This window comes from Staurois parvus, unplaced genomic scaffold (assembly GCF_062004578.1).
Source record: "Staurois parvus isolate SC_StPar_1 unplaced genomic scaffold, SC_StPar_1.0 ptg000175l, whole genome shotgun sequence".
Taxonomy (NCBI): domain Eukaryota; kingdom Metazoa; phylum Chordata; class Amphibia; order Anura; family Ranidae; genus Staurois; species Staurois parvus.
Window position 1 is genome coordinate 1,185,475 of NW_028317971.1, and position 24,207 is coordinate 1,209,681.

Genomic DNA, 24,207 nt, shown 5'->3' on the forward strand with positions numbered 1-24,207 from the left:
CATGAACACTTTGTTAGCCATCTCCATTCTAATAGTGGCTGTGTGCAGTCAAGAGCTTTTTGTTGGGTAAGTCATTTACTCATTTCATTGTCTTAGAGATAAAATTAACTACTTTATCACTGAACAGAACATATACTTATCAATATTCATTCCTAACAGGTTAACAGGTTCAAATATTTCTATGTGTATATGCCTAATGCAATATATCATACTCTTTTTTTTTTTTATTAAAGTGTTATTGAAAATGCATGCATACTATTACTACTACATGCACAATATTTTTAAATAGTCTTTTGGAAATTCTCTCTCTCTCTCTCTCTCTCTCTCTCTCTATATATATATATATATATATATATATATATAAATATATATATATATGTATATGTATATATATATATATATATATGTGTGTGTATTTTATTATAGAGATCAAGTTCTACGTGTTCAAGCCAAAGATGATACTCAGCTTTACATACTGAGACAGCTGGAGGCTATGAATCATTTACAGGTACCATTAGCAATTTATATACCTTTCTCAGTCTTTTAACACTAATAGATAAATTGCAACTAAAGATTAGCAACCCACAGGAACCAATCAGATTTCTTTTTGCTGAAGTCAGTTTATTGACAAGTGACATCTTATTGATTCGAGCTTACTCCTTCCTAACATGCCTCTAATCTTTCACCTTTTAGAGGGGAAAGTGATCAGAGTGAAGTGTTGGGTGGAACAAGATTTTCCATCTTTAAAACAAGAATATGTGTGTATGCTTTGTACTTCCATCTCTAAGGGCCTATGTGCTATTAGTACCATCCACTTTCTAGAAGGCATTTCTAGTGCACATTTCAAAATTAGCACAGTCACTATGACAATAAGCCTCTTGTGGTAGGCAGATGTCTTGTTTTTCATGTTTTATTTAATACAATTTCATTTAATGTAAATACAGATGATTCTACAGCAGCTTTTTTTTGTTAATTGAGGAAACAAAATGCAAGTAATTCTAATGTTGACCAATTAGAATTTAATCTTTTACACTCTGAAAAACTCTTAAAAATGCAAAAAACTATAAACCTTTACATAAAAACATAAAAAAAAGTGAAAAGGGAGGAAGAAATTTAAAAAAATATTTTCACAAATGTACGTTTTCTTCAACTGATATTATGTGCAGATGAAATAACTATTTATTTGCACACATTCATGAATGAAGCCTGTAATTACTGGTTGAAGATTTCATACATATCTGCTGTCAACACCCCTACAATGCAGAGCAGGATAGGCTGTCATGCTGATAGCTGAGCATAGCAAATTATACTGGGAGAGTGTCTGCAAAAAAATAGGTCCACAACCCAGGTGCACTTTTCCTACTGTAGCCTCTGATGTGCTCGTTTCCTTCTCATTGGCAAGGTCCTGGAGGTACAATTAAACAGTACATTTTATTGAAAAGGTACACATACTCCTTTACCAAACATATGGTAAAATATACCAAACTACAGTCTATACAGCAATGTTATCCTAACCAAATAGCTTTCATTCCTGTATAGAATAAACCTTGTTAATTATGTTATTATGCAAATTATTTCTTTATTGTTAACTAATCATATAAATTATTTGTGTTTCAGATTGATTTTTGGCGCAGTCCTACAAGATCCAAACTTCCTGTGGACATGAGAGTTCCCTTCCATGCTTTACAGAATGTTAAAGTGTTTTTAGAATCCAATAATATTGAGTATTCCATAATGATAGAAGATGTTCAGGTAACAAATACGCGATTTATAAACAGGTATTGCAGTCTCATTTAATATGTTGTATTATGTCCTGCACCTCTGCACCTATTTCTTCTGCCTGAAAAACAGTGTGTGCAGTTTGTGTAAATAATTGTTCAGAGTCACCAACTTGTGCAGTTTGGTCTTAGAAGGCAAAGTTATACCCTGTGTTTTAGCATTATTATATTTAGTATTGAAGTGGGAAATTACACTAATCTTTTTTCTGTGATACTCATGCACCTCTGCGCCTATTTCTTTAAAGCCCAAAAATGAATTAAATGTATTGTTTAGTCTTCTTACAAAGCAAAACAGTATTTTGAAGCAATATTATATTTACCATTGGAGTGGGAAATTGCACTCACTATTTGCACTAACTTTTTTGTCATTTGTACCAATATGTACCATGATAGCTGGGTCCTCCCAAGCCCTGCCCATTCTCTCCATCTGATCTGCAATGTGCTGAACCTTATCGCCTAGTAAATAACATACTGTTCTGCGATCATGGTCTATGTGACACATTGCCCCATCCATCCTTCTAATAAATGAGTCCCCTACCACCAGCATCTGTTTGCTTGTACCCTTACCCCCATCCTCACTGGTAGCTATACCTGTTCCCATAGCAGCAAGTGGGAGGTATCCTTCTTCAGCAATGCCATGCCTTAGCTGATATCCCCAACATCACACAATCAGGCATATTTATTGGGATGTATCTGCTCAGGACTTACCTCTCTAACATGTTAATCATTCTTCAGGAATTACTGGATCAGGAACAGAAAGAAATGAAGGAGTCAAAATCCCTCGAAAGAACTACTAACAGTTTTAGCTATTCCACATACCATACATTGGATGAGGTTGGTATAATTCCAGACTATGAGATATGAATATGCACCACATATAAAATAAATGCTGAATCTAATGCAGCAATACTATCATACAGTAGGCGAAACAAGCAACGTTCGGGCTCCATAATAATACACATTTTTCATATCTACCCACCTCTGCATGTACTATCTGTACATCCATCAATTATAAGTACATCAACAAACAGTGTAACTGGCACACTAAGCAGAACACAAGCAAATTACTTTTATTGGGGAGGCACCTATGGTTGCAGTATGAGCTGGCAAGGCATTAGCTGTCACAGTAATGAACTATGAGAGCTGCTATTGTTGACAGTTTCCAGACTGTCATCCTTATTCTGACTCTACCTAGTATGTCCCCATTATGCAGCAGTTAGTCAGTGTATAACTTTTATAGTTTGATAGATTAAGGAAGGAGTAGAAGTCCTGTTGGGTCCTTATTGCTGCTTGCATCCCTGTTGGGAAAATTCACCCTCTACTTTCTAACGGAAATTACCCTTGCAGGAAGTGAAAGGAGATCTCTCTAGTGAAACTCAGAAAGAAAAAAATTGAATGTCTTTAGATATACTGTACTGTAGTATTCCTGATACGAATGATGACTGTGGTATTGCTATTGATTTGTATATAATTTACTTTAAAACAAAAACATTTAACTCAAGTTCTTTTGAAGGTTTGGGACATGGCAGTGTGAAGATGGCTCCGATACTGACTCCGATACTGGGCAATCCAGGTTTCCTTGCGTGGCTCTCAGACTGACAAACTTCTTCCATTAGCTGAGTTTAGAGTGGGGGAGCACCACAGCTCCAACAATTGGCTATGCTATTTCCAACTCAAACACTTTTTTTGGTTAGCTCACAAGGTCTAAGTTCTTGAGATGCAACTCCTATAGAGATTTTGTGCCTCCAGAAAAGTGACTGTATGCGAGCATTATCTATTTATGACATACTTCTTCAACATGCCTTCTCTCATAATCCATTGTATATCAGGGACTGGAAACGAGAGTTAGGCCACTTGCTTTCATTAGAAGACTAGGTAAAGTCATTTTTTTAACATATAAATCAAGCCTCTCAGTTCAGATACAAGAGAGGAATTACAAAATCTTATCCAGGTGGTATTGATGTCCTGACAGAATACAAAAGATGCTCCCCAATTATCTATCTAATTGTTGGCGCTGCAGCATGGAACTTGGGACAATACTACATCTGTGGTGGTCATGTCCCTATTTGAGACCATTTTGGAAGGATATATTTCAACTTACCTATTACAAGCAATAGGTTACCTGAATTATCCAAGGAGGCCTTACTTTCTATTGTTCCAAGATCACCACAGATGACCAAAAAGGGTTTACTATGCTTTATTTTTGCCGCAGACAGGGCTATTATACCCAGACATTGGAATTCTAATGTCACACCCAGTATTAAAGAATGGATGTCTGAATTAAATTATACAGTAATATGCTTATGAAGAAACTGACAGCAAGCTTACAGGAGAAATACCCTGTATTTTATAACCAAATGGGAGGCTTGAAAGGATTTTTGTACCTCAGCTATCTTAGACTCTACCTATGACCGCTTTTCACCATATTTGAACATGGGGAACTGAGATTGAAAGTGCTTGGGGCAGGGGTGCCCCCTTCCTTTTTTTTCTCTCTTTTCTCTTATTCTTTTTCTCCCTCTTTTTAGTGTTTTTAGTTACTTTAATGGTTTAGGGTCTGGGGAAGCAAAGGTATACGCACTAAATTTGAATGGCAGATAGACTCAAATTGTGTTTTTGAGTTTGCACATGAAGTTGGTGTTAGATTTTTTTAAGTGATTAAGTGTATTATGAAAATTACGAAAACACCTATTCATTTTTGCTTTTCCCATGCTATCATAACCCTCCTAGATCTTCTGTGTATCAGCAGCATCTGCATAACAATTTCTCATAGGGTTCTTGAAACAATAGCGACAAACAAATGTCTAAGTAAAAACAAGCAAGAAGTCTGCATATTTTTGTTTGCATAGGACATGCCAGTTTAACAATTTGTATTCATTTTTCTCAGATTTACAGCTGGATAGACAGTTTGATGATGGAATACCCAAAACTTGTCAGCAAAACTGATATTGGTTCAAGCTCTGAAGGTCGTCCAATATATGTATTGAAGGTGAATGATCTGTTTTTCATCTTTAATTTCTACAGCGTTACCTTTTGGTTGCCAAATTAATTGGCAACTTCAGTCACAGAGGCACCAGCTAAGCGGGAACCAATAATTGCCCTCTTTGAAACTCAGTAAACTCTGACATGACTCCATATTACTAGCAGCTCACACAGTGACTGATGAAAGTGAGGCTTCCCACCTGTTAGCTAGGTGTCTCATCACACAGGGGCTTCTGCTTTCAACGCAAAACATGTGGTCATTTTCACACCTGTAAATCATGTAACTATTCCATATATTTCACTAACCCCTGAATGTATGTGATATAACTGAAGGGCTGTTGGGTAAGGTATGTCTGGAGGTGTCTGTAACATGGAGCTTATTTGACATTGCTGGAAAATTGGTCAAAACAGTGGGAATTGCAGTTCAATGTTTTTAAATGTAAAATAATGCACCTAGGGAAAAAGAATCCCTTGACAGAGTACAACATTGGGGGTACAGTGTTGGCCAGCACTACAGAGGAAAAAGACGTGGGGGTACTTACTTCAGATTATTGCAAAATCAGCAAACAGTGTGGCCAGGCAGTGGGAAAAATGCATAGAATTCTAAGATGCATCACTAGAGGGGTCACCAGCAGGAGGAAGGTGGTCCCAATTCTTCTATTTAGATCTTTAGTTAGACCTTATTTAGAATACTGTATCCTGTGCTGGAGACCTCACTTACAAAAAGATATTGATAAGATAGAACGAGTCTGGAGACAGTTAACAAAAATGGTGAAAGGTCTGAGGCATGAAACATAGCAGGAACGTATTATACCATATTCAGGAACTTAATATGTACAGTTCAGAGGAAGGAAAAGGGGAAACATGACTGAAACCTTTAACTGCATCAAGGGGGTGAATAAGGTTCAAGAGTGCAGCATTTTTAATATGAAGCCAAGATCAAGAACACTGGGACATAACCTCAAACTAACAGGATGAAAGTTCATAATTAATCTCAGAAAATATTACTTTAGTGAAAGGATAGTTGATGCTCGGCAGAGGTAAAAAAAATGTATAAATAAAAAAAAAAGGGGGGGGGGGCATCCCCAGTGGACCGCTTGATCACTCTTCTGCCTTCACTTTTCTATATTTCTATGTTCCTATGTTTATTTTTTTTATAAGGTTTACAATCACTTTAATTATTAGCAGAGCTTCCCTGAGACCCAGTAGGTTTTTCATGGTTTCCTCTGTGAAAAAAAGGTTGACACGAGCTATTCTAGGATTACCAATTACCATCAAAATGTACCTGAGTGGACTGGGATATTACTGTAATGCCTGGTTGAATGACTGAGCGAGCAGGAAGGCTACACTCTCTGCATGCCTCTCAAGTCTTTTTTTTTTTTTAAGTTTAAACTGTTTATACCTATTCTACATTGTTATATGTTCGCATCTGATATTCTTGCTACTTTTTTAGAACTCTACAAAAGATCTGATTAACTGATGTTTTATTTCCTAGTTCAGTACTGGAGGTAATAAACCAGCCATTTGGATTGACACTGGAATTCATTCTCGAGAGTGGATTACTCCTGCCACTGGAATATGGACAGCTAAAAAGGTTATACGCAACAGCTAATCAATTTGAAATGACATATGAATCTGAGGCGGCATACTGTACAGGTTTCTTATTATTCTTTAAAGTGTTACTAAACCCACAACAGTAAAATCAGTCTGTATATGCAGTAAAGTAGGCTTGTAATACTCACTGTGCAAACTAAGGGGTAATCCATTGGGTAAAGGATGTTTGATCCTGTATTCTCTGATTACCCTCTTCTTCCAAAGTCCCCAATCCATCTGCTGATAGAACAGCCAGGAGACAAGCTGCACAAGCTTAGTTTGGTGTGTATTTCTAGAGAGTTTTTTTTCTTGGTAGAGTGCATGTGATCAGCACAGGGCCAGTCAGCGCTGTCCAGACAGAGGGTCAGGGATTATGCAGCCTCATAGGACAATCAGGGGAGAATGAAAACTCCTCCTGCAAGCTTTAACCAGTGCTCTGCTGGACACTGATAGCAGTTACAAGACTATATTCTGATTTAACAGTTTATATTTACAAAAATAATTGCATTTCCATATTGTGTATACTTTTAGAGACCAGATATAGTGAATGCAGGGTCCTGGGTTAAGTAGCATTTTAAACAAGAAGGGTGTAAATAAAAAAAAAACATTATTTACAATTCAATTTGTTGTTTGTGTTTATAGATAGCAAGCACGTATGGGGTTGATCCAGCTCTTACTTCTGTATTAGACAATATGGATATTTTTCTAGAAATTGTGACAAACCCAGATGGATATGCGTATACCCATAACAAGGTAAGGTTGAATCCAGTTCTTAGATATTGTTGGCTTTAAACTTGTTAAGCAGTTTTAACAGTCTAAATATATATAAATTCATCCTCCCAGCACAAGCTGGGTACATTGTTCGCCTTGCTGTACATACATGTATCTTTCTGTTTCAGGCAGGAAGACATTTGGAAGGCAATTATATCTGCAGTTTGTTTCTGACCTCTATTGTTGCCGAGATTATTAACACATAAAAATGGCCTATGGGTTTCAAAGAATTTGTGGTGTTTAAAAATGTCCGTGCAGGATATCTATCACTACAACAAGTGGAATAATTTCCCAAACTCAGTACCTGCCGTACAGTGTCATTGTCCCTATGATCAACAATATACAGCTGTATGCATGCTCTTTTCTTCTGCCAAGGGCATGCTAACAATATACAAGAGCAGCATAGATATACTTCAGAGTCACCTCTTCCATGAATAAAGAAATATAACACTCATTCCAGATATTTCCCTTAAGGTTTCTGTGTTACATAGGTATTACATATTACTATATGATAGTGATAGGAACTAATATATACTTTTGCTACACTTTGTTTTTCATTGATTACCTAGAATCGCATGTGGAGGAAAACCCGGTCAATCAATGCAGGCTCTTCTTGTGTTGGGGTGGACCCAAACCGGAACTGGAATGCTGGCTTTGGAGGTACACAGTCATTTAGTTATTTTTATACTAGTTAACATCACAGTTGGTAAGTTTCTGTTGCTTAAAATAAAGTGTATATGGTGTTTCTTTAAAGCTTATTTATGCTCATTCCTGAAAATTGATATTGATAGTTTTGTTTTTAATTTTTATTCAGGTAAATGTATGTAGTGCTACCCTCTTGAGGGCCACTGTGTTTCTGGATCCCCTAAGCTCTGCAAAGCCAGGCAACATACATTTTCCTCACTTTTATCCACTGTCAGTGAACAGTTCATGAGCTTGATTTTTGCTATTTTATTAGGGAAAATTACTTGAATAGGGTAAAAGGGATTATGGGATGTCCATTTTGACTGAATTAATGCACAGGGACAACTTCCTTCCTATTTACAGAAACAGATCCTAGACTGCTCTTTCCTTGAAAGTGGTCTGTCATTAGGGATCAGTAGCAACTGTATCTTACGGGCTAGGGACTTCCAGCCCTCTCTGAAAGTTAGCTTAACTTATTGCAACTACATGTACAGATATCTCCTCTCCCCTGTAGAACTGCTTCCAGCTCCACAGCCTGCAAACACTACCAACCCTCCTGGCTGATCTGAAGATCTCCCAGTACAAGCATAAAGGATTGAGCACAATGCTATCCTTTGAAAACGTGCCACATGTGGCGGTCTTTCCCCTTGTGAATCCCTGGGTGAGCTGCTGTACTCACTCTGTCTTCCTTGCCCCCAGACATGGATCCTGTTCATACTGTGATGCTGAATGGATCCTCCTGAGTCAGCCCGAGCCTAGAAAGAAGGCCAGCCCCACTAGACCTAGGAGACCCCACCCAGGCCACCAACAGGCTCCTCAGCACTCCATCTTCCACCAAACTCCCCTGCCAGACTGTCTCATACATATTTATGGGTTGGCCTCCAAACGTGGGATTGGTTAGACTCCTATAAACATGCAGATTAGGTATCCACCTCTTCTGGCCACTGGCTTCTGGAAGCTTTCATGGTCCTCCAGAGCCAAGTTAGAGAGAGTCCCAACCTGTTAAGCCATCCAGCCTGAACTGCAGTAACTCGACTTAATCACAGACTCAAACAGTTACCATGTGTCATACACAAATTTACCTACACTACCCTAGTAGCACACTATAGGGTGCTACATGTAAATCAGCATATATGAATATTTAATATCTACTGTTTTGAGGTAGGTGGCAAGTCAAAAATAGAATGTCCTTCTCTCTTATAGTCAATTATACACAGACAAACAAGTATGCATGCAGAGTTGGGGTTTCTTATTAGACCTTGCAATAAAAATGTATTTGTAAAGGAGAACAAATTTAAAAAATGACATAAATAAAGGATACATTTATAAACTTGTAAACTTTCAAAAGCATTTAAATAAAATTATCAAAACCATGCCAGCTTCCCTTTAATGTATTAGATTGGACTGCTTTATACAGACACTGCCTGTGTTTTGAACCCAGGGCTTTTGCATCTGCCTGTATTTCAGATTCATATCTAATCTCTATTAGGGATGAGCAATCTGGGCAAATTTCAATTAGCAGGAGGTTTTGAGAACCTAGGAAAAAATAATCTAAACTCAAACATAGCATAGTCTTTCAGATAGGAATCTTGTTACTTTTTTCTGGCCTTTTTCAAAGCCAATTGGCAAGCTTTTCTTTCAAAACGTTTATTGCCATTTTTGAAAAAGAGTCAAAATCCTAAAAAGATCATATAGAGGCACATGGGTCCCAAAGTGTCAATTTGCGATACAAAATTGTATTGTATTTAAGGCATTTTGACCATACAATCAGCTGTAGGAACGGGACAGACAACACATAAGGAAAAAAAAAAGACAGAAAAGGATAAACAGAAAAAGAGGAAGAGTTCTGGACCTAGTGACCTCCACCACCTATATGAAACTAAACAGACAACTGAATATTCATATATTGGGCCCAAGGGCCCCATGTTTTTTTAAATTATTGCTTAGTATCATTGATAGTGCTAGCTATTTTTTTGTACCATGATCTAGGCAGTCTTATGTTTAGTCCTGGACAGGGTAACTGAAGACTTCATCCATGCTTCAGCTATGGTTATTTTGGCTGCTAAAAAGATAAAAAAAGAAATGGGCAAAGTAAATGTAGCTTGGCATGTGGTACATGTACCAATGCAAACAAAAATTAAAAAAAAATTTAGTGATTCTAAAGGGAGAAAGTCCTTTTATATGGCCTAACAGCAACATTCAGAATACACAAATCCTTTGAATAACATGCTTTGGGGACACCTTAAACACTGCATGCAAAGTTGTGGAGCATTACCATGTACTCCCTTTAAAAGTGAAATTTTTAAAAATAAAAACAGTAGTCAGGGATCTGTCATTTAGTGGCAGTACACTACCGCCACTAAATGACAGATCCATGGCTAGATTCTGTTTGCAAATTACTGGAACTGTCATTTAATGGTGATAAAACCACCGCTGTATGACAGATCCCTGCTGGTTCCTGTTTGCAAATAAACAAGACAGGGATCATGGGTTATATAATTGACTAAAAATCATTATGACCATATTTCGTCATTGACATCGCCCAGGATCTCCAGCCCCTTTGTTTACATACAGAAGCCCCCAGGGAGTAGTGTGATGGGAGTAGCGGCAGATCAATATCAACGAGCACAGATAGCTGTCATGTCAATAATTAACTTTTTTTTTTTTATAAAGAACTTTTTTCATGATGTGGGTGTTTTTATGTACTGTTTAATTTTTTTGTGAGTGAGTAACAAAGAATACCATGTATTTATTCACCTGGGGGTTAGGTGGATATCTGGGGGTATAATATCTAATAAGTATCGAATAAGTCCCCCCTGTAGACCTCACTTTTTTGGAGGACAGGATGTGGGGATGAGGCCCTTGCCCCCTCAACATGGGGACAATATGCCTTGCAAGGGGGGTGGGGGATTATTACATCTGACTGCATTGGATTATTTTTGAATATTCAGTGGCGTTTCTGAGGCAGTTGTAGTGTTTCCTGGTTAGTTCACATATAGACTTTACCTATTGTCTAGAGTTGCTCTTTAACTTGTTACAAGCCAACAGAATATTTTAATAGGATAATTGTACTAGCAGTGTTGTCTAGTATTATGGGTATCAGAAAGCCTAGGTGTGTAACCTTTAATTGGGTCACCAAATTATATCCAAAAATAGATGTCATGTGCAATCCTTGATCCTCTTGATTTTAGAAATTACCATATGTTAATTTGATATGGAATATTGTAAACACCTTTATGGGGCCCCACAACTATAACAAAATAGTAGCTAGCATCCCGTAAACAACACCCTGAAACTTAAGGCCATATCAAAAATAGGCTGAACACCTCTAGTCTACAAAAATGTATAATAATCTGACTTAAAAAGCTGAGATTGGTTGCTATGAATATTTGCTTATAGTCTATATTTTATTATGTTATTGACTGTTCTAAAAGGGAATGTTATGTGCAACCCTTTCAAATACGGTGTAACTTAGCAAGGCTAAATCATACATTTATGAATTACTAACAGGTGGAGGAACAAAACAACCTTTAATCTTACAAAAATCAAATATGTGTTCAATCCCTAGACGCCAGGATATTACTTTCTCCCCAGAAAGTTCAAAATCAAAAACAAAAGTCTTTCACAGCGTCTGTACAGTGAAATACCCCTACAATCCTGTGAAAACTTCTCCTTCTTATTATGTCCTTCCATGCGTGATTCTTATTTCTTCTTCTACTTGATACCCAGACTAAGTCAATCAAAAAGCATAGAGTAGAAACAGCTCTTCCCGATCAACAGTATTCCCAGTTTTCTAATGGTATGTAGATCAAAATGGATAAGCATACATAGTGTATTACATTTTTTAAAACAACAATTTATTCCAATTAAAAGCACTTACAAACAAAGCAGTGCACATCAGCATATATTCCTCATCAACACACAGCATTTGTTGGCTCTAGACCTTATCCAAGATGGCTGCTGTGCAACTTCTAATGTGCATATGACATCACTTTCTGACGCATTGTGTCATTTCCGACTTTGTCAAAGGATTCTCATTGATTGATTGATCATTGATCTTTACTGATGAAATTGATCATTGATCTTTACTGATCAGCACAGGATCCTTTGACAAAGTCGGAAATGACGAAATGCGTCAGTAGGTGAAGTCGGACGTACACTTGAAGTTGCGTAACGGCCATCTTAGATAAGGTCTAGCGCAAACAAATGCTGTGTGTTGATGAGGAATATATGCTGATGTGCACTGCTTTGTTTGTAAGTCCTTTTTATTGGAATAAATTGTTGTTTTAAAGAACGTAATACACTATGTATGCTTATCCGTTTTGATCTACATACCATTGGAAAACTGGGAATACTGTTGATTGGGAAGAGCTGTTTCTACTCTATGCTTTTTGGCGGAGGAAATAAGAATCACGCATGGAAGGACACTGAATAAGAAGGAGAATTTTTCACATGACTGTAGGGGTATTTCATTGTACGGACGCTGTGAGAGACTTTTGTTTTTGAGGTGGAGGAACAGACACATGCGTAGTGTTAAAAAGCAAGAGCAGAGTAAGAGAATGTGTACACAACCACTAGATTTCTGTCTCTCCAGTGTCCCTTTTGATCTATTTCTCCTTTCAGATTGAGGTAAAGTAGAGGTGAAACCTCTGATTTCTAGATGAAGGTTCACACACAAATCATTGATCTTTACTGATCAGCACAGAATAACTAGCAAAAAGTCACTTTCCATAAAGAAATTAAAGTATCTCTATTCATGTAACTTTTCCATCTCTGGTGGGAGAGATGAAATCCAAACCCAGCACTTAATTGCAAAGAATAATGAATTACCTGGTTAAGTGAAAAATGTTAAGAATATTAAATGTGTTTTGTTGCAGGTCCTGGATCCAGCAGCAATCCTTGTGATGAGACGTACCATGGATCAAAGCCTCATTCTGAACCTGAAGTTAGTGCTATTGTGGACTTTATCCTAGCACATGGTGATGTGAAGGCTATGCTCACCATACACAGCTACTCTCAGATGCTGCTGTTTCCTTATGGCTACACAAATAATCTTGCACCTGATCACCAGGAGCTGGTAAGAACGAACAAAAGGCAGGAACTCTTTGTAAGTGTAAAATATATAGACACAGCACCAATAAATTATATATAAAGCTGCAAATCTAACCAAAGAAAAGGTAAGTGACAAAAAATATATAAAGGAATGCGCTAAATACCAAATCACATGAAAATGCAGACAAATACATAAAATAAAAAATATATTTATAAATGTCCATAATTCATATATAAGTCCAAACGCCAAAATAAGTGATTAAAAAATCTCTTAAGAAGAAACACCATGTAGTAAAATCCACCACCGAATGAAATGGGTAAACTCACCAGAGCTATTTGCTGATCAAATTATAAATCAGCAAAAATAGCAATTGCTCTGGGAGCGATGATCTGTTGGAGTATCCAGGAGCAATAGACTGCAATCAGCCAAATCAGCACACATGGAACAGCCTTAACTGCAAGTGGTCATCGTGCCTTCATAACTTTGGAAATGCTCGGGGAATCAAAGAAGAGTATCATGGTGCAGTATATTAAAACAAGGATAATTTTTATTGTAGCCTTAAATATGCACTCACAAGAAAGGTGTCCAACCGACACCAGAAATAACAGCAATATCAGTCTCAAAAAGCTAAAGCAGGGACGAGCCTCGCTCACCGCGATCACAGCTGATAGTCTCGAGGAGCGTCCTAACGTCCCATCCACTAAGACCTTCCCTACGCATTTCGTCATCCGTCTTCAAGGGGCGGCATGGATGACAGACGTCGAATACCAACATATATACACACTAAATCTGCATTGCAGCAACGCTGCAACCAATCGATAAGCAGCATTCTGGTGACACAATACCGCTCGATCTCTGCAGATATATCCATTATTGAGACAAATAACATATTAAATAGCCGATAAAAAATATGAAATAAAAATGAAAATAATATTCACATAAAAAATAAAACAATGAAATACAATCAATATAAAATAATCTAAAAAACTTCAAAAAATAATAAAACATATATAATCACTATATGACCCCCTATTATTTAAAGGGCCAGTATAATTAATAATGTCAAATAATATAAACAACCAATAAACATATAATATCTGCTGATGCATATTCCAAAAAAAATATATAAAAAAATAATTAAATGAGATTGTATCGGTCTGTAATAATCAACTAGGTGACCACATGCTGTTAAGTGGCCACCCTAAATAATAATATCAATCTTAATCTTCCAATTGAAATAAATCATTATTGTATACGAACAGGATGGTCTAAAAATTTACCATCAACAAAGGAAGAAAATTTGATCAAAAAATTTGATAAAAAAAATTAGATTAAAAAAAAATCGATCAAAAAAATTTGATCCAAAAATTTTGATCAAATATTGGTCAGAAAACAATTTAAATCAATGTCAATATTCAAACCATTCGGTTTTAAAGAACTGAATTCGTATATCCAAAACGTCTCCCTTCTGGAGGTCTCATTGATCATGGCAGTACCCCTCCAATTATTATTATTATTATTATACAGTATTTATATAGCGCCAAAGGGTTTGCTCAACGCTGTACAATAGCGAGGGGGACAGAACATGAGACAAGACAGTAACAATACAATACACGAGGGGTTCGAGGGCCCTGCTCTTTCGAGTTTACAATCTAGGAGGGAGGGGAAAGTGGTACAGGAGGAAATGGCTGTAGGGGATGGAGTGGTGGGAGGAGTGGAGGAGGTCAGTTGTTAGGTGTGGGTGGGGTAGGCTTCCCTGAAGAGGTGGGTTTTCAGGGTGCGCCTGAAGGTGAGGAGGGTAGGTGACAGTCTGATGAATTGGGGTAAGGAGTTCCAGAGGATGGGGGAAGTCCTGGAGAAGTCCTGCAATCGGGCATGGGAGGAGGAGACCAGGGAGCTAGAGAGTAGGAGGTTGTGAATGGCTTTGTAGGTCAGAGTTAGCAGTTTGAATTTGATGCGCTGGGCAATCGGGAGCCAGTGAAGGGATTGGCAGAGGGGGGTGGCGGATGTGGAGCAGTTGGTGAGGTGGATGAGTTTCGCCGCTGAGTTCAGGATCGACTGGAGTGGAGATAGCATTTGTTTGGGTAGGCCAGTGAGAAGGGAGTTGTAGTAGTCCAGGCGTGAGATGATGAGGGAGTGTACGAGTTGTTTAGTAGTGTCTGGGGTGAGGAATGTTGGAGATGTTGCGGAGGTGGAGCCTGCATGACCTTGATAGTAATTGGACCTGAGGTTGGAAGGAAAGGTTTGAGACCAGGGTGACACCCAGGACTTTGCCATGTGGGGTGGGAGTGATGGTGGCGTTGTTAGTAGTGATGGAGAGGATGGGGGGGGGCGCGGGCTGGGGGGAAGACCAGGAGCTCGGTTTTGGACAGGTTTAATTTGAGGAAATGGAGCAACATCCATATCTATTCTATTCCATAAAAGGTCAATAAACTGGGATCACTATTATGTTGAAGTTTAAAATGCCTGGAGACACTATGCTTGTCATAGCCCTTCTTTATATTATTTAGCTGTTCTCCTATTCTTGTTCTTAATAATCTCCCTGTCCGTCCCACATACTGGAAGTGACATGGGCACTCTAGAACATATACCACATGGGATGAATTACAAGAAATCAGTGTGTCGATCTTATATTTTTTATTCGTTGTCATTGAATAAAATTATTTTCTTTTTATCTTCGAATCTCTTTTTACTGTTTTACAAGCCTTACATTTATTACAATGGAAGAATCCTTGTAAACCAGGAAACAAATTAATTTCCTTAGGTGAGTCAATAACATTATGGGCTAATTTCGTCCGCAGCGATCTATTCTTCCTATAGACAAATTTTGGTCTAGAAGGAATAATTGTTTTAAGGGTTTCATCTTTCAACAAAATTGGCAAATATTTTTTAAAAATACATTCAATATCTTTATATTGCGTATTGTAATCAGTAATAAAAGCTGTATGTTCCAAACTTTTTTTATCTTTTTTGTATAAGAGAGAGTCCCTATATAGATATAGAGGTCATTGGTCTAAGAGAGGGGGTTTTCGGGGAACTTCCACGGTCGGAGGGTTTTCAGAATTTCAACAGAGGATGGAATTCGGTTTCAAGGAATTTCAGACCCCCAGAGTAGGGTTGGAGGGATAAAGATTTGTATGGAGCAGTAAGAGATTTAGAGGATACAGAGGTAAGAGAGGTGGCAAGCGAAAAGAAAAGGAAAAGAGAACCATAGGTGATGGTATTTTCAATTTAAGCAATGTAATTTTAACAGGATGTGAATTAAAAGTTTTAGATTTAGGATTGAAATATGTACCTAAGTCGAACTTGAAAAAGTTCAATGTTTTTATCGATATTCAAAAATTGGTGAAAAAATTGAATATTAAAAAGTTTTTTGAATTGAATAAAGATAAGAGTGTCAATATTAAACAACCATCAAGTATTTATGAACATTGTCTGCTTAGAAACTCTTCTACCTTTAATCCTAACAATGGAGGAAATGAGTTTTTTGGAGGTCTTCAAGAAAATGAAGCTGATGTAAAAAATATTGTTAAAAGATTATACCCCAGTTGATATTATACAAGGGATTAAAGATTTAGAAAATAGGAAAAATATTATTATTAGAAGTGCAGAGAAAGGAGGAAGTATCGTCATTTTAAATAAAAGTGATTATGAAAAAGAAATGGAAAGACTGTTGAATATTAAAGACACCTATAAAATATTGGCATCCAATCAAACTAAAAAATTGAAACTTTGTTTAAAACAATTAATTAAGAAAGGTAAGGATTTGGGAGTCCTAAATGATAAAGAGGCTAGATATTTGTATATTAAAAAATCCTCGAATTCCGACTATCTATCTGCCAAAGTTATATAAAGATAAATTCAATCCCCCTGGAAGGCCTATTGTTAGTGGGATCAATTCCATTTTTGCCCGCATTGGAGAATATGTAGATTTTTTTCTATAGACCATAGTGAAAACTAATCGATCTTTTTTAAGAGACAGTGGTGAATTTATTAACACTATAAAAACTGTAGGTGACATTGGTGACTGTCTTTTAGTTACCATTGATGTAGAATCTTTATATACCAGTATTAACCAGAAGGACGGTATTAAAGCGGTGAAGTGGGCGTTAAAATATAAGTCCAAATTAAAAAAGGTTCAAAGACAATTTATTATAGAGATCTTAGAGTTCGCTATGTTGAATAATTTTTTTTGGTATAAAGATACTTTTTTCCAGCAGTGTAGAGGAGTTGCTATGGGAGCGAAGTATGCTCCCAGTGTGGCTAATTTGGTTTTAGACAAATGGGAAGAAGAATGTATATTTGACAAATGGCCAGAAATGAAATTGTATAGGCGTTATATTGATGATATTGTGATGATTTGGGATGGCTCAGAAAGAGATCTTGACAGATTCACAGAATTTATTAATAACAATAATTATGGATTACGGTTTACAGTTACTAGTGACCCTAAAACAGTTAATTTCTTGGATTTGACATTGTTTAAATCTAATGGATATGTTTTGACTAAGATCTTTTTTAAGGATATAGATAAAAACAGCTATATTCCAAAATCAAGTGGACACCATCCTAGATGGCTGTTTTCTACCCCGAGAAGTCAATTTACGAGGATTAAAAGAAATTGTAGTATACAGAGTGATTTTACGGATCAGAGTAATGTATTGATTAATAGATTCATAAAAAAGGGTTTTGATATGCCTTTTTTGGAATCAGAAAGGGAGTTGATTAATAATAAGGATAGGGACTCTCTATTATACAAAAAAGATAAGAAAAGTTTGGAACATACAGCTTTTATTACTGATTACAATATGCAATATAAAGATATTGAATGTATTTTTAAAAAATATTGGCCAATTTTGTTGAAAGATGAAACCCTTAAAACAATTATTCCTTCTAGACCAAAATTTGTCTATAGGAAGAATAGATCGCTGCGGACGAAATTAGCCCATAATGTTATTGACCCACCTAAGGAAATTAATTTGTTTCCTGGTTTACAAGGATTCTTCCATTGTAATAAATGTAAGGCTTGTAAAACAGTAAAAAGAGATTCGAAGATAAAAAGAAAATAATTTTATTCAATGACAATGTATAAAAAATATAAGATCGACACACTGATTTCTTGTAATTCATCCCATGTGGTATATGTTCTAGAGTGCCCATGTCACTTCCAGTATGTGGGACGGACAGGGAGATTATTAAGAAGAATAGGAGAACATCTAAATATAAAGAGGGGCTATGACAAGCATAGTGTCTCCAGGCATTTTAAACTTCAACATAATAGTGATCCCAGTTTATTGACCTTTTATGGAATAGATAAAATCAAAAGACATTGGAGGGGAACTGACATGATCAATGAGACCTCCAGATGGGAGATGTTTTGGATATACAAATTAAATTCTTTAAAACTGAATGTTTTGAATATTGACATTGATTTAAATTGTTTTCTGACCAATTTTTGATCAAATTTTTTGATCAAATTTTTTTGATCACAATTTTTGATCAAATTTTTTTGATCGCATTTTTTGATCAAATTTTCTTCCTTTGTTGATGGTAAATTTGTAGACCATCCTGTTCGTATACAATGATTTATTTCAATTGGAAGATTAAGATTGATTTTTTAGTCTTCCATACAAATTGATATTATTTAGTGTGGCCACTAACAGCATGTGGTCACCTCGTTGATTATTACAGACCAATACAATATCATTTAATTATTTATTATTATTTTTTTTGGAATATGCATCAGCAGATATTATATGTTTATTGGTTGTTTATAATATTTGACTTTATTAATTATACTGGCCCTTTAAATAATAGGGGGTCATATAGTGATTATATATGTTTTATTATTTTTTGAAGTTTTTTTAGATTATTCTATATTGATTGTATTTCATTGTTTTATTTTTTATGTGAATATTATTTTCATTTTTATTTCATATATTTTATCGGCTATTTAATATGTTATTTGTCTCAATAATGGATATATCTGCAGAGATCGAGCGGTATTGTGTCACCAGAATGCTGCTTATCGATTGGTTGCAGCGTTGCTGCAATGCAGATTTAGTGTGTATATATGTTGGTATTCGACGTCTGTCATCCATGCCGCCCCTTGAAGACGTCGGATGATGAAGCGTGTAGGGCAGGGCTTAGTGGATGGGACGTTAGGACGCTCCTCGAGACTGTCGGCTGTGATTGAGGTGAGCGAGGCTCGTCCTTGTTTTAGCTTTTTGAGGCTGATATTGCTGTTATTGCTGGTGTCAATTGTCCCCGAGCATTTCCAAAGTTATGCAGGAACTCTTTGTAGGCTGTATACTTCCCAATGTTGTGTTTGATAATTGCTGACCATAGATTCCAATACTATTTTTGCTAAATGTTAGTCATAGATTAAAGTTATTGGAATTTTTTTCTTTTTTTTCTTAGGCAGTTTTTGGTAAGTGGTGTTGGCGGGGTGGTTGGATGGTGTGGAGATAGTTTAGATTAAAATTTAACTGAAGGCAAAACTTTGTTTTTAGTTTTCACTATAGTGGAGAGGTATTAGAATACCTGTCAAGTTTTTATTGCTGTGTCCCCATTAGGGAGGATCACCCTTGCTATTGCCCTGGTTATCATTATCACCAACAAGGTACCACATTTTAAGCGGTCACCAGAACAGGAATACAGGGGAAATCTTCCAATAGGGGGTACTAGTTCTGGTGACCATCAAGGATCTCTTTCATTTTGGAGGGATTTTCTCTCATTTCTTGCAGTGGTTGTGAGACAGGAAGAAAAAAGGAAATCTACCCCATTGTGACCCAGATAATTACTAACTCCCCAAAATGAAAAAAAAAAAAGTTTAGTTCTGCTTTAAAGATTGTTGCTGGACATATGGTAACAACCTCACCACCACACAGAATTTCTGCATGGCAACTAGCACACAACCATAAAAGAACTATAAGCAGGGATCTCTGTTGAGGTCCAATGTCTTTCATCAATGTCTTCAAGAAATAGGTGAGACATGACACTTTCATCTACTGAGAATGAATTTAAAAACTGAGTATGATATTTGAGGCACCTGGCTTCCTCACTCTAATCTGTCCAGCACTAGTGGCCAAGTAAATGTGGAGACCCATTTTTTTATATTTCTGTTCATAATGTAAAGTTTTATTTGTATAATTTAGTGCATTTTGACTATGTTGTGGGACCACCCATTAGACTGTGCATGATTTAATTTTAGATATTTTTTTTTAGGATAGATATTCACATATTTGCCAGATCTTGCAATAAAAGTCTTTTGTTTTCTTTGTGTTGAATCAGTAGTTAATACAGAGCAATCTATATAATGGCATAAGGTAGTAACTGCCCAGATATTGGATGAGGTAAATGAAGGATTACTTCAGGCTGGCAGTGCTTGTAACCCTGGTAAGAGTTTTACCTAATTCTTCTTACTCTGCACAGCCAGATCACAATTGTAACACTTCACCTTTCCCTGGAAGGGAGAACCAAGGGAAACACCAGTTCCTGGCCCAATGTCCCTTGTAGAGATCTATTCCATTTGCAGGTAGAATCACCTTCTCCCCAATAGCTGTCAATCTGGGGACCCCTCCACAGCCCCCCATCCTAAGGGGAAGAGCAAGAGAACCTCTCACAGGCCTTCCTTGTTTTACGATGCCCTAGCTCCACCCTCCTAATAAGGAGACTCCCAGAAAGCCTCCAAAAAAGTAGGAGCAACCCTTAAAATGGAACTTTACTCATAACAGCTTGATAAAAAATAATGTTCTTTAGCAAATTAATAATTGTGCTACCAAAACGAGTATGTGTTGTAAATTGCCTCCAGCACTGTTCCTGTTTCTTCTTGCTGGAGGCTGCCACTTTGATGAAGCTCAGAGCGCGTGAGCAGCAGTAAATCTTTGTCAGCACAGTACCTAACAATAGAGAGCAACTGAGCCTGTGTGGAGCAGGGTGAGGCAGTGTATTGCTGGTTTTTAAACAATATAGGCACTTATTTTAAATTCTAAATTTACATATACAGTACTTTGCGCTCAGATTGAATAATACATAAGCTGCTGACACAGGAATAGATACAATAACTCAAGCAATATATAACAAAAAAGATCAGTGTTGCACTTTTTTTGTTATAACTTATTTTAAATGCTTCATTTTCTGATGCACATCATTCTCATCTGCAGAATACAAAAAAAGGTTCATTACAAAGCTTGTAGAAGTTATTCATTTTCAGCTGGACTTGTTTGTAATGTTGAACAGAATATGTGTGATTACTATGACCTTACAGACCTAAAGTACCTGTTACTTAGAGCATTGTTCTATAAACATAAAAATGTGTTTTCAGAATGAATTGGCCAAAGAAGCAGCTGCTGCTTTATCATCTTTACATGGAACTCAGTATAGATATGGCACCACCATTGCAACCATTTGTAAGTAGTCACACAGGAAATTGTGCATGGTAAATCCAGTTAAGAGCTTATAAATGACTGATCTTAACATAGAGAAGTTGTGGCATGCAAATGTGGATGAAAAGGGTGACAGTTAAGTAATGTATTCCAGCACTTACAGTATGGGAGGCTGTGTGGAACTAGAGCAGTCAAGTTTTCAGGTTTATGCAGCAATACAAAAAGCAAAGTGTAAAGAGTTAATTCTCTAGGAACCTATGAAAACCCAACTTTTACTGTCAGGTTTTGGTAAAGTAAAATCTAATTTGTTGATGTGGATAATTGTACTTCATACCCTACACTTTGCTGCCTAAAGTATTTAACATCTAAGCTCATTTGTTTCAAAAGCTAAAACAAATGTACTATTTGCTTACAGCTTCTGCTGTAAACATACTCACTCTAATAACAGCTTTACCAACTTAAGAAGTTAATTCTGCTTAAATTTTGTCTTCCTAAGTTCATCCCTCCCTATTATCAACATGCTAATGAATTTTCTGATTCATTACATTACATATATTATGTTATACACGTACTCTCTAACTATGCTTCTCTATGCCGTACAGGCTGATCATGGCTGGTGGGAGGGGATGGCAGGGTGCTGCTTAAAAATATCATAGTATCCTGTCTCTGTATATCTCTCAAAGAGTCCTCAGCCCTGATGCCAGTAGTAGGCTGGCTTCTGGATGAATTATGTAAATATGAAAATTCCTTGATGAATGAATGTCAGTCTGGAGGAGTGGGCATTCGTATGTAGGTGGCATTTGCCTGCAGACCACCCTAGGTAACCCTCACATATATCGTTGAGCCCTTATGTTTGAAAGAAAAAAAATCCACTTAATAAAAGGGGGGACCCAGACAATAAGGCTGGGGGGGAAGGGTTATATGGTGCTGAATTTCCTCCAGCCTGGAAATTGGGAGGGCTCTGTGAATTGCTTTGGCTTCTGATGCATATTGTAAGAAGCTCACAATGTGCAATGAAACTCTACATCAGCAAGTGGTGCATGGATGGAAAATAAAAGAAAAATGTTACAAATCTATAGATAACTGAGTTTCAGCTGTCACTGAAACAAAATCATTCCCCAATATATACTGTGCCTAGCTTTATAACTCTTCCTTGTGTGTTTGCATCACAAAACTGGGTATAAATGCTTATCACACATATTTGACAGTAATGTAAGCAGGGTTGTAATGTTCCTACCTTACTGTGTCCTATATAGATCAGGCGGATGGCACAACAACTGACTGGGCATATGATAACGGCATAAAATATTCCTACACCTTTGAGTTACGAGATACTGGGAAATATGGCTTCCTCCTTCCTGCTGAGCAAATCCTACCTACAGCTGAGGAGACATGGTTGGCACTAATGGCAATTATGGAGCATGTCAGAGATCATCCGTATTGATACCCCACTCATGGCATTTCTACATAAAGTAATATCTTAAGTTTATGTTGTAAGCATCTCTAAATAAATATATTAACTGCTACCAGCACTGCAGTGTGGATTGTCAATGTGAAATAACATATCATCTCTTCCCAACATTAAAGTTAAAAGCATCTGAATGCAACTCAGAACTGAAAACAAGTTAATAAGTCATCCAGTCTATATTCCTAACTAGACCTGACTCCATTTTGTACCCTCCTGGATCTCCATCTTTACAGGGATCATCCCTATTGATACTTCACTCATGGCCTTTCTACATAAAGTAATATCTTAAGTCTATGTTGTAAGCATCTCTAAATAAATACATTAATTGCTACCATCACTGCAGTGTGGATTGTCAATGTGAAAGAACATATCATCTCTTTCCACCACTAAAGTTAAAAACATCTGAGTGCAACTCAGAACTGAAAACAAGTTAATAAGTCCTCCAGCCTCTATTCCTAACTAGACCGACTCCATTTTGTACCTGTGCTGGATCTCCATCTTTACAGGGATCATCCCTATTGACACTTCACTCATGGCCTTTCTACATAAAGTAATATCTTAAGTCTATGTTGTAAGCATCTCTAAATAAATACATTAACTGCTACCATCACTGCACTGTGGATTGTTTCTCTAACAAGTGTTTGTAAGGCTATCAGACCACAAAGATATATTGCAAAATACAACTTTCTTTTTAACTGTTTATACATTATAGTGTATATCCAGATAACACTTGTTTACTTAGTTTTGGATAGAATGGGGAGGGCTTAGAACTAGTATTGCCCCGATACTGATACCAGTATCAGTATTGGTGTCGGTACTAAGCATTTGCACAAGTATCTGTATTTGTGCAAATGCTCCGATACCTGAAACCAATACCATCAGGCTTGGGTTCTTTCAGCTGTCAGTGGGACAGCTGAAATGTAAACAAAAAAAGCCGACAAAAAAAGAAAAGCTGGCAATTGCTGGTTGTTAAGGAGCGGAGCCATCAGGTCCTTAACCAATGACTACTTCAGGTGTCAATGGGGTTCCCCAGCTGACAGGTGAAGTGTAAACAAGTCCCACAATGGGAGCTGTCAAAAAAAAAGCAGCCTGACAATGTTTATCAACAACATTTCTCAGCCACTAAAAAAGAAAGATAAAAAGAAACAGTTTTATTTTGTATCTTTCTGTTCATTCATCTACAGTTTAAATGGATGAACTTTGATCTGCAGATGAAGTCAGTTAAAAGGAACCTGTAAAGTGAAAAAAAGTATTTTTTTTAAATGTAATGTTCCTCTGTTTAACCCTTCATTTACTCTAATCAGCCCTAATTGACTCCTTTTTCTACGTCTCTATGTAATTATTATTTTCCTGCTGAATTTTTTTTGCTCATTTCTATTTTATAAACTATTAATAATTAAAACTTTTTGTTTGCTTTGTTCATTAATATTTTTACACCTTTAACATATATTTACACATTTTACATTGAGAAAAAGCGCAAAATTGAAAAAAATA

General features: G+C 36.7%; 1 protein-coding gene across 1 annotated transcript; it reads left to right on the forward strand.

Moving 5' to 3' along the window:
* The first annotated feature begins 1 nt into the window (after position 1).
* LOC149462371 (carboxypeptidase A1-like) lies at positions 2-23,173 on the forward strand. The gene is made up of 11 exons (XM_089677005.1): positions 2-66; positions 427-508; positions 1,618-1,752; positions 2,514-2,612; positions 4,663-4,764; positions 6,253-6,351; positions 6,993-7,103; positions 7,691-7,781; positions 12,683-12,882; positions 21,185-21,269; positions 22,502-23,173. The coding sequence occupies exons 1-11, from the start codon at positions 2-4 to the stop codon at positions 22,687-22,689; spliced, it is 1,257 nt and encodes a 418-aa protein (XP_089533131.1). The 3' UTR covers positions 22,690-23,173.
* Positions 23,174-24,207: the final 1,034 nt, after the last annotated feature.

Excerpts from the sequence above, each read along its gene's own strand:
- LOC149462371 (XM_089677005.1), top strand. The coding sequence starts at position 2 with ATGAACACTTTGTTAGCCATCTCCATTCTAATAGTGGCTGTGTGCAGT. Across the intron at positions 509-1,617 it reads AGGCTATGAATCATTTACAG|ATTGATTTTTGGCGCAGTCC; the intron begins GTACCATTAGCA and ends TTTGTGTTTCAG. Across the intron at positions 6,352-6,992 it reads GAATATGGACAGCTAAAAAG|ATAGCAAGCACGTATGGGGT; the intron begins GTTATACGCAAC and ends TTGTGTTTATAG.